General features: G+C 48.3%; 1 protein-coding gene and 1 pseudogene across 2 annotated transcripts; one reads left to right on the top strand and one right to left on the bottom strand.

Annotated features, from left to right (window-relative positions):
• Nucleotides 1-4,225: 4,225 nt before the first annotated feature.
• On the top strand, nt 4,226-8,288 carry LOC101778376 (annotated as a pseudogene).
• A 462-nt stretch (nt 8,289-8,750) lies between these two features.
• On the bottom strand, nt 8,751-9,831 carry LOC101771437. Of its 2 annotated transcripts, none has more exons than XM_022825432.1 (2): nt 9,471-9,831; nt 8,751-9,366 (listed from the first exon to the last, which is right to left on the bottom strand). In XM_022825432.1, exons 1-2 carry the CDS (start codon nt 9,586-9,588, stop codon nt 9,233-9,235), a joined length of 252 nt encoding a protein of 83 aa, XP_022681167.1. In that variant the 5' UTR covers nt 9,589-9,831; the 3' UTR covers nt 8,751-9,232. The 2 variants fall into 2 exon arrangements, with proteins under 2 accessions (XP_022681167.1, XP_004960428.1); XM_004960371.4 differs by having other exon boundaries at nt 8,751-9,363; nt 9,465-9,817.
• Between the last annotated feature and the right edge of the window lie 1,983 nt (nt 9,832-11,814).

Below are 11,814 nucleotides of genomic sequence, written 5' to 3'. Positions count from 1 at the left end.
TGTCTACCGCGCCGACGTTGCCGCCTGCCCCTACTACGCCTTCGTCTGGCGCAATCACGCCCCGCCGCGCGTAAGATTCTTCGCTTTGGCTTCTCGTCCAAGGGCGAATCCAGTGCAAGTGCAATCTGTCGAGCAAGAACGTCCTCGACGACGCCACCTCGGCACCTCATCCGCAACTGCCCGTTTGCGTGCCGTTTCTGGCGACACATTGGATGGGACCATGCCGCTCTCCCCCCGGTACACTCGCGCTCCAGGAGACCACTGCTACCCCGTCACTGCTCTGCCCACGCTCGTCTTGCTCTGCTGCTGGCACCTCTGGAAGCACCGGCACGAAGTCGTGTTCCATGGGCGCGAGACAAGCTAGCCTTCCCCGCCTGCTGATCACTGGCAGTGATGAAGCTCGATCGGCTGTGGCGCTGCCGCCTCCCAGTTCTCCAGCGTCACGTAGTAGATGATTGGTGTGCTATGTTCGCTATGTAAACCGCTCCCCTGCCGCTAGCTGGCTCTCCCGGCCAAGTCCCAACCGACCACCCGGTGGTCTCCAATGTAACCCTGGTGCCATGCACCCTCCATTATTCCCCCCGGCCACGCCCGGCATAAATGGTAAAACACCCAGGTGGGGACTCTTCGGCTAGTTTGAATTTGTAAATCATTGTGCCACGCCCGGTATAAAGGGCTTCTATCTTAGCCTGCAGCCACAAATAAAGCTTCTATCTCATCTAGCTAAAAATAAGACTTCTAAGTCGTGTGTTTTGTTCATTTGCTTTTAGAGTCATGTGGAGTTTTGTTATCAATCGTGTCGAGTCCTTTAAAACAGGGCACTATGTTGATCAATTAATTTTATAAAAGTAATGCTTTATACATTCTTCTCTATAGTAGATTGAGGATTTAAGGTGTTCTCTTTTCACATATGAGTACACAAGATATGAGTACACAAGATGTATATGCTTTTTGGCACACTAAAAATCTTATGTTTAATACACTTACAGCTTCAAAGCCCTCGTATAAAGGGCTCCTATCTTAGCCTGCAACCACAAATAAGGCTTCTATTTCAGCCAACAAGAAATAAGGCTTCTAAGTTGTGCCTTTTGTTCATTTGCTTTTAGAGTCATATGGAGTTTTGTTATTAATCATGTCGAGTCCTTAGAACAGGGCTCTATGTATTCTATGTCATTTGATCAATTAATTTTATGAAAGTAATGTTTTATACATTCTTCTCTACAGTAGATTGAGGATGTAAGGTGTTATCTTTTCACATTGAGTACACATGATGAGCAGTATATGCTTTATTTTTGAAATATTGGCACACTAAAAATCTTATGTTCAATAAGCTTACAGCTTCAAAGCCCTTGTGTAAAGGGCTCCTATCTTAGCCTGCAGCCACAAATAAGACTTCTATCTCAGCCAGCCAGAAATAAGACTTCTAAGTTGTGTCTTTTATTCATTTTCTTGCAGAGTCATGTGGAGTTTTGTTATCAATCATGTAGAGTCCTTAGAACAGGGCTCTGTGTATTTTATGTTTGATCAATTAATTTTATGAAAGTAATGCTTTATACATTCTTCTCTACAGTAGATTGAGGATTGAAGGTGTTCTCTTTTCACATATGAGTACCAGTACAATATGAGAACCTGTTAATGATTGAAAATTGAAAAGTAAATAACAATAAAATTATGGAGGCACCTTATCTTTTCTGGCCCCTTCCTCACATTCCTTTACTTCAAGCCCCTAGCCTTTATCCTCTAGAAACTCCCATGGAAGTGCAAACTTTCTTCCTCGATAGGTTGGTACTATCTCACTTCTAAAGATTAAAAAGCTGCAGAATGAACAATATTTGCTATATATAAGTTGCATCCTACATTAATAGGAGCAAATGATATGACATACATGACAATAAAACATCCATGGGCGATCATAAATTGAAAACCAATATTCTGCATCTGAAGTTCCATGGCAAAATCAAATAAAACCAAGTTATGATAAGTTCGGTATTGAATGCCTTAGAGCTTGAAAATGATAGAACACATCATAGCAATAACATAATAACAACAAGTCTTAGAGTTTCAAATGGTTGGTAAATTCAGAAGTTCATATGAACAATCTAGGACAAGATTAATCTGCAGAGTGGTGCACTGGCTTCTGGACTATTCCTCAGTTCTTCCTTTGAGCCTCACCTAAAGAAGAGAAAAGAAAATACAAACATGAGTGCAAGCAGGATTTGCTTGTGCAATTGATCGGAGGAAGGTAAACATGACAGTGCATAGCTGTTAGAACTGGCAAGTCAGCATTATTTTGTGAATTATTACTCTCATTGCATTTATACATGCCGTGCAAATTAAAATTCTTTTTTTATAATGCAAGTGCTACAAAATGGGGAAACTATAAACTTTAGTTACCCGCAAGAATGTTCTCCTTGCATAACTTCAAATGATGCCTCAGTTGCCGGTTCCTCACATTCAAATGGGTCTATGGTCGATCATCTTTATATGATTTGGCAGTTTACTGGATGAAGAAATTCATAAGTTGTACCATACATTTCATAGGGCAGCAACAAACATTTAAAAAAGTGAAGGGACTCGTAATCTTGCCACTCAACTAGAACCACCAAGGAATAAACCATCGTGAAAATAAATTTATTAATCTAGTAGACCCAATCAACATCGGCACGGATCAAATCAAGGCACGCAACATACTCAAATTAGTAACCTTTTGGGACACATCCATACTCAACTTACCAAATTTTGGGACACATTACATTGAAAACATGAAAAGGCTTCAAGTGAAAGAACGAACACAGACGCACCTTACAGATCCTCCTCCCCCTCTTGATTGATGCAAATCTTCCTCTCCCCCGGCCCCTCTCGCAGAGCTTGCCAAAAGCTGGGCATCCGTCAAAAATCAACAACACAAGCTAGGGTTAGAGTTTTGGCCAAAAAGTTTGGAGTGGAGACGAATGGGAGAGGGAGTGGAAGAGGAAGAGTAGGGTGGATGGTCCTCACCGGCGAGGATGTGGCGGAAGCTACAGGAGTCACTGGTGTTACGGACTACAACAGCGGTGCGTGTGGCGGCAAGAAGAAGAGAGGGAGTTGCGTGTGAGGGGAGTGGAGTTAAGTAGAGAGATGAAGCGGTATCGAATACACTGAGAGAGAAGTGGTATCGAAATTCAGTGGGCTAGTATAGTTGTGTCTTTTGTTCGCCATTTGCTTTTTAGAGTCGTGTGGAGTTTTGTTATCAATCGTGTAGAGTCCTTAGAACAGGGTTCTATGTATTCTATGATTGATCAATTAATTTTATGAAAGTAATGCTTTATACATTCTTCTCTACATTAGATTAAGGATTTAAGGTGTTCTCTTTTCACATATGAGTATTCGAAATGTTGCCGCACTAAAAATCCTATATTCAATACACTTACTAGCTAGTTGTGTGCGTGCGCGTAGAAAATTTTGGTGCTTTACTGTAGGGCGGTAATGTGTAAATGTATTTTGACATGATGCAGATGGAAAGAATTGTGCGTGTGCAGCATGCAAGTTAAAGTGTTAGCATTTATGACTAGTCCAAAGTTGTTTGAGTTCGTAGGACCAAGTGAATTGTATTAGAGGATGTTACGTTCTTGGGTGGAAATTAGAAGATGGTGTGTACGTGGGGGCTCTATTGGAGGCAGATGCGATGTTGGTCATTGGCATAGTCACAAGGTCGTGATGCATTTTTGGATGGTCAGGATGAGTTGACCGATCGTCGTCGACAAGAACGTGGGGCACCAAGCTACTCGAGAAGGCGGAGGAGCTTTCCATAATTCCATCCTGATCGATCTGTGACGTCTCCGTGGCCGTTGCGTTGAGACACACACACGGCGGTCCAATGAGTCCGATGAGCTGACGGTCTGGCCGGCGGTGCTGGAGGCCACAAGCATGCTGTAGACAACATCAAGATTACCACCCACACCACGGTGAGATGAAGCAACCTCGTTGGAATGTGATTATGGGCCACGGTAGTATGCTCATGGAAAGTGTCAAACACACAAGATCATTTGGTGAACATTTGCTCATGGAAAGTGTGTCAAGCACAAAAATAAAATTATTTTGCCCAAGATATATGTTCATGTTTGGGAAAATTATTTGGAGATTATTTTGCAGTTGGTGCAGCGGTGCTGACTTGGATAGAACAGCGGCAACCATGAGCCACAACAACTTCCAAGTACGTATGCTCGGTCTCTGCCAGTGTCGGAAGATGGGCAGCTTGCCGCTCGACGCGCCATTCCAGCCACTGGACTCCGAGACCTTCCCGGGCGACTCGCGATTCGCGTGCCGTGCTGGACTTCCTCGCCGCGTACTACCGCGACATCGACCAGTACCTAGTCCGGGCCGCCGGCCTCGAGCTGGGCAGGCTCCGGGCGCTGCTCCCCAATGCGGCACCGGAGTGCGGCGAGTCCATGGAGAGCGTCCTGGACGACGTGCGCCGGGACATCCTCCCGGGCCTCACGCACTGGCAGAGCCCCCAGCTTCTTCGCCTACTTCCCGGCCAACGCCAGCGCCGCGGGCTTCGCGGGGGAGATGCTCTCGGCCGGCCTCAACGTCTTCGTGCCCTTCACGTGGGCGGCGTCGCCGGACGCCGCCGAGCTTCGAGGGCGTCGTCGTGGACTGGACGGCCGCGCTGCTCGGCATACCGCAGCGGTTCCTCTCCTCCGGCCGTGGCGGGGGCGTCCTGCAGGGGAGCAGGTGCGAGGCCGTGGTGTGCACGCTCGCCGCCGCGCGGGACCGCGCGCTGGCCGCGCTGGGAAACGATGCCATCGCGAGGCTGGTGGTCTACGCCTCCGACCTGGCGCACGCCACGTTCCACCAGAAGGGCGCGCGGGTCGTCGGCGTCCCGCCCTCCAACTTCCGCGTCATCTACTCATCCCGACGTCGCCCGCGACCCGGTGCCGCTGTACGTCTGCGCCACGATCGGGACGACGGGGCTCGGCGCGGCCGACCCCGTGCGCGAGCTCGGGGAGGTGACGCGCCGCCATGGCATGTGGCTGCACGTCGACGCCGCGTTCTGGATCGTGATCCTGCGCGATGATGGGCCGCCGTCCCTGATCTTCATATTCAGCCTGATGGGCCTGGGTCGAGTATATTAGTACTCGTATTGTTCCGTGATTTATTTAGAAGTTTTCCTACGCAATGAATGGTTCCTATTAACTTTTGATTACTTGTCCGTTCAATGCAAGTGGGCCAGCAGACGGTGCAGTAGTTAGGCTAGGCCTCAAGGCCTTCAGGAAACGATGGGCCGCATTTTTCTTATTGGGCCGCAATGATGTTGGCTGAGGCGGGCCTGTTGAGGTTAAGAAAGTAAATTTGTAGCGCACGCGCTGGAATTGGGCCGCAGCATCAGTACCTAACAAAGAAATTAACGATTTGGCCCAGGGTACCCTGCTTGATGGGCTGTTAGTTACTTCTAGCAACCTTCTATCTTTTTTTTAGGGCATAGCAACCTTCTATCTTAGGAGTACTAGTGTACACTATGCAAGAGTAATATGCTTTCTTTCTTTCAAAAGGAAAAAAGGGTACATATGCTTTCTAAGTTTATGAAAATATTCGTACTGTAAATTTTAAGAAAGATACTACACTATTTCAGTGGGAGTAGAATATTGTATACAAAATTATACTGTTGAATGGTGAGTTATTTATTTGAGCTTTCGAACCGTTCGATCAGAACTCTGAAGTAAACAACAATATTAGCAGTGCTGCAGTTTGATGTTCATCTCCATCCTCTAGTTTTTCTATTCACTAGAACTGTCATACTACATTAGATTAGTGAACAGAAAACAGAATCTCTATCATTCCAACTGAATTGTACACCTTTAATGCTCTATTCGCTTTGTTTCCATGGATGCCCTATAGAATGGTTGTGTAGATACTCGGAGTCTGTCGTCCCATAAAAAATTTCTTCAGAATAGAGGCAAGGCTCTGACATACCACATATGTGATTTTGTTGTTAAGATAAAAGAGTGTTCATGGGACTATACGAGTAGGCAGGGACGAAATTTAGGACCGTAAAATAAAAGAGTGAATTACCTTGATGCCATTGGAAATTATAACGATCCCCTCAATGCCATCGAAAGTTTTCTCTTCCCCTCACTGCCACTATTTCTAATTTCCTTTCCCTTCATTGCCATTCCGTTAGATTTTCCATCCATATGTGACACTGACAACGTGGCCCCACTGGAACCTTATCTATATAACCATTGACGGAATCGAGTTCTATTAGCAATCGGCGTTCTTGGCTCACCTTGGTCCTCCGCTCTGCCCTGCCGCCGTGTAGTCTCCCCACGCATTGTGCCTCGGCACCCTTGGCGCCAATCCACTCCGAGAATGATCGATTCTCCGCGGCGGACCCTTGGAGCTGCGCCGCGGCGTCAGCCCCCGCCGCTGCCTCGCGTGCCGCCTCCACCTCGACGCGCCCGAGCACCTCCCGTACCACCGCGTGGCGGGCACCCACGCCGCGAGCTCCTCCTCCGCGGCCCGGAGTGGGGCCACCAGCGCCGCTAGGAGCACTCCGTGCTCCACCGCGGCGAGCACGGCGGCGTCTTCGAGACCTCGCTGAGCCTCGCCTCCAGCGGCGTTGCCCGCCTCTGCTCCTCCTTGGCCCTGACGGCGAGCATTCGGTTGAGGCGCTGCAGCCGCTCTGCCTCCCCGTCGTCCTGCTCCGGCAATGAGTCCCGCGCCACCGCCGGCGCCTCCTTCCCGTCGGCCACCCAATCCCCGGCCGGAGCCTTTTCACATGCCCCCGTGCGCCGGCGCGTGGTGGCCTACCTCTGGCACCTCGCCACAGGGGAGCCCCTCCGTGAGATCTCCCGCCACTTCAGCCTTGGCATCTCAACCTGCTCCAGGTATGCCACGCCCTTGCCACAGTGCTAAAACCCGAGGTCATCTGGCCAGACGGGCCCCCCGCTGCGGCTAGGTTCGAGGCCGTGTCTGGAATCCCCGACGTCGTCGGCACCGTCTGCACCACGCGTGTCCCCATCATCGCGCCCAAGGGCAACGTCACCACGTACACGTACGGCTCTAGCGGAGATGACGAGGTGATATGGAAATCTAATGGAATGGTAATGAAGGGAAAGGAAATTCGCAGATGGGAATGCACATCTGTTGTGATATTTCTTAACTTGTGAGTGTCACTATGATTTGAGTTTGCAGGGTCTTATTTGTTTCACATGCATGTAGCTTACTCTGTTCGAGAGCACATTTCAATATATCTAAACTGATGCAAAGTATTACTAGTTTGAATGCGCAAAATTATTTTAGCAGAATGACCTTCATTACACCCCGTTTTTCCATATGTGCCACTGATTCCAAAAGGAATTCAGGACCACAAACTACTGCAAATTAAATTAGTAACAGTTTGAATGTGCAATTGTTTTAGCAGAAGTTTAGACTTTCAGTACATCTCCATTCTTTCACCTGTGCCGCAGGCAGATTCCATCCATTTCACATGCAAGTGCTTTAAATTATTCCTCTTAACCTATTGCCACCTACTGGTTAAATCATTCCCTGGAACACAGGTACATCCGGAGCACATTGTTCAACTGATTGAAGATAGGTACATCCAGCCATCCAGGTGCTCAAGTAATTTGAACATACCTCCAGCTGAACTGGATGTTCTACTGATTACATAAAAAATTTCAAGCAGCTGGAGTGTATACTAGATCTGACATAGTAACAATGTTGCTAGATAAGCAGAGGCTGTGAGTACACTGCTGTAAACTTGCTTGTAATTATAATAGCTATCTTCGTGCTGTTGGCTTGTGGTTTTATGTACACTCACTCTCACTGTATTGTCAAACAAGTTCTCTCTTAGTTATTGAATCAAATGTTAGCTCTGAACATGAATAATTAGCATGCATATATGTTCCATATTTACAATTTTTCTTACTTAGAGGTCCACTTATTGACTCATATGATGTTAATACAGCTAGATTCACGCGTAAAGGTATTTCTTCGGTATCAAATCATAGATGGCTCATGACAATTGGTATGCATCCTTTTATCCTCTGCGAGAGAGTACTGCTTTCTCTTTTGTCAGTTCGTGGCATACTGTAAGCACATCTGAGAAAGTATACCTTGCGAAAACTCTCTTTTCTTTTGGCGGGAGAAAACTTTTATTTGGAAGAAACGAAACAAAACTTTTGAAGAATGAATGGAACTACAGCTCCAACAGCACCTGGTTGCATCTCCTCAACACTGATCTCAATTTTTATTTTATTGTTTATTTGATAGAATTTGTGACTGTTGAGGAGAACCATGAAGCATGAAGAGAATGGTTGTGAGTATTTGACAGCTTCTTTTACTAAAAAAAACTTGTATTATTGCATCAATGGTTAAATTATGAGCGTAAATTAAACATGCTGAGAAATCTGTAAATTTTTATATTTTGCTTCAGCTGGATGTAAAATGATATTTTTACCATTTGTGTGGACTGAAGTTTGGTTGATTTATCACTATGTCATCAGCAAAGCACATATCTTCCGTACCATCGGTATCTCTTGCTATTATTATCCCTATATCCCTCCCGCTGTGCTTGCCCTGCGTCAGAGACTCATAGCTTCCAAACAGCAACGGGATAGGAGTCAGCAAATCTCTGGTGGAAGGGATTCGAAAAGTAAAAAAAAAACCGCAAAGTCAAAAAAAAAAAACCCTCAGGGGCACTTCTACCCTGGGCTAATCAGTCACGTCCTTCCAAAATAGGCCTAAGATGAAGGTGAAGGACTTCGTAGTTGAGGTTCAAAACAGAGATAAAGTTCAGATCTCTGGAATTTCTATATAAACTCATGCATCGGATGATGAATACATGCATCTCTGACACCGAAAAATAGAAAAAGAGGAAAACAAAGCATGATGGCCTCAAAAGCAGCAACACCTAACTAAAATGTTGTGGGTCACTAAATCTCTCCAAGACAGCACACCGGCGGCCTTTCACCATGATCCATGTGTGTGCCAGCAGCGGGGATTCAGACTCGACCATGCGCATGAACATGGTACACGCGCCCCACACGAAACCAACTGAAAAAAAAAGCCTTGGGATTGGAACTGCTTGCATGCCGCCTCGGCAGACTGAAGGTACTGTCGTCGTCGCCAAGAGCTTTGCTTTTGCAATGAATAATGGCTATGGCTGTGTTTGTATATACTGGTGGATCGATCTCGTTCTCGCCATGGACGGACGGATCGGATGGATGAAGAGGATGTGTGTGTATAGTGGTCAGGAGGCGGCGGCGCTGCAGATCCTGGCCTTGTCGAGCATGGACCACATGACCTGCACGTCCTCGTAGGTGCACGCCATCACCTCGCCGTAGAGCTGCGACCTCTCCATCTCGCCGCTGTGCTCCATGGCTGCAAATCATGCGCAAACGCCATGAGCATCCATTTATCAAATCATACATAAGAGATAGATTTATGGATAGATGCGAAAACCAAAACAATCGTGTATTTACCTGAAGAAGGAGATTGTTGTTGGTGGTGGTGGTGGTGGTGGTGGCGCGGCGTCTTCTTGCCGTCACGCTGCGGGTTGAGCATCTTCCTGAAGGGCGTCGTGATGGTGCGCACCCAAGAACCCATGATGCAAATGCAATGGAATCCGCTGCTACTGGTGTTCGATGTTTGTGTCGTACAGATGAAGGACTATGCTGGTTGCTGGAATCAATCGGTGTCTTTTGTGTGTGTATGCTGGGATCAGAGAAGGAGTACTGTGCTGTGGTAAACAACAGCTACTCGGCCGGGTCCTTTGAGCCCATATATATACCCATCCGTGATCCACGGCGAAGAGGAGAGGGAGGAAGAAGCAAAGGGAGGACGAAGAGGAGTGAGAGGGAGGTGGGACTGGGAGGCAAGATCCGGAAGACAAGATTGGTGGGGGTGCACGTTGATGTCGACCCAAGAAACAGAAATTTATTTGGCACGCATTGAAAAGCTCTCTTGGCGCGTAAGTGGCGCCCCGGCCCGGCCGAACAGGATGAAAAGCCGCCGTCGGATCGCCGGAGCTCCGGTGATCCGACGGCGCTCCGGGCTGGGCTGGGCACACATGCACCCTGATAATGGGAGGAGAGAGTCGTCTCATCTCCAGCAGTCCTCTATTGTTTTGTTTCTATAACGTTAAGTAATCATTCCCGTCACATTAGAGTATCGTTGCGAGATTACGTAGTAGTTAAATATGAAAGTTGACGATTTGATATTGTTCCTGTAAACCCAAGGATCTCGGTGTTCTTCTCGATGCAGATGCAATGCAGCTATGCAAGTGCGAACAGAATCGTGGGGGTGTGGGGACACGGCGCGCATGGCGGCACGTGCACCGGCTCGATCTGGGTCCATGGGTTAAAAGGACAGAATCATGAGGTCGCATGCAGGCGCACATGCACGGAGGAGCCGGAGCCGGAGACGGTGATGGGCAAGGGGGCCCGGCGGAGCCCGCTCCGGCGCCGCCCAGACCACAAGCCGTCAAGCACTCAAGCGTCAAGCCGCGTCGGCCCCAGCCTCGCTCTTGTCACGCGCGTGATGCATGCACGCATGTTTCCCGCAGTATACAGCCGCCCGGACAGAGCCCTGAGCCTCTGACCGACGCGCTCCGCCACTACTGCACAGTGCTTCTGCTAGACTGACGAGCCAATGGCTTTTGACCATTTGGCAGCTTGTGTTGTATGCATGCAATGGATTCTCTCTCTTGTACATATGCAATGGTCTGCAAATAAAGCAAGGCCGCCGGCCTAGAAAACCGCCCGGGGCGCCGGCCACCGGCGGTGACGACCAACGGTTTCTCTCCGTGTCCGGTATCAGACATAATCAAATGATGTTTAATGATGCACGAGACCAGAGGAGAGGCATTTAAGTGATGATTAGGGAGGACGTCGGTACTCAATTTTATCGGCCAAAGAAAAACATTGGAGACTGCAAAATGCAACCACTAAACAAAGCAGATGCTGGACTCTGAAAACCTTTCCATGTGATGGCCGGTTATTGCCGGGGCTTAATAAATTTTCCAACATTGACATGCATCGATTCAATCTGAGTATATATGCGCGCGTTCACACGGTCACATGCATGGTCAGATCAGAGATGATGAGCTCCGGGGGCTCAGCTACTCAAACGCACATCTACTCAACGTAAAGAAATGGACCAAATGAAATGGTGATGATGGGCATGGTCAGGCCGTGAGTGAGGCTATAGGTAACCGAAAACCAAGCAGGCAGCAGTGCCCATCAACTACTCGACACAACATCTGACTATGATGCTATCTTGAATCCTGATAGCTGGGCACAGGCACAGGAGGAGTAAAATAGAGACAACTCGATCACTGAATCCATGCATCGGGCAGCGTAAATAAAATTATAGAAATTTACTAGTATACAAACATATATGGACCACTTGAAACATTTATCTAGCCATATCCTAACTTTATTGTTTTGTGGCAATCACGGCCGGAAGGGGAAAGCAAAGCTTTTGCGTTCACGTGACCCGCTCGAGTTCCAATCCCAATAGACGGATCAAGTTAGGTAGCATATGGAACACGTACTGCCGCTGCCGCTGCCGCCGGCCAAAAGCATGTGCCGGGGCGTCGGTACACCAAAACAAGCAACCTAACCAGACGGGGCACAGCAACTGGACAACTCGCACCGTCGCACGGCACGTACGGCGTCGTGGGTGACCTGCCGCCTACTACTAGCGCGACCACGGCGCCGCGTCGTCATCGCCGCCGCCCAGCATGCGGCGGTGGAATGAACTCGGACGCCCTTCAATTCGTTCCATGTCGTCGTCGCCGCCGCCGCCGCTGCCTGGCCGCGCCCTCGCAAT

Source organism: Setaria italica, chromosome III, assembly GCF_000263155.2.
Source record: "Setaria italica strain Yugu1 chromosome III, Setaria_italica_v2.0, whole genome shotgun sequence".
NCBI lineage: Eukaryota > Viridiplantae > Streptophyta > Magnoliopsida > Poales > Poaceae > Setaria > Setaria italica.
This window is presented reverse-complemented; position numbering and strand designations above follow the sequence as displayed.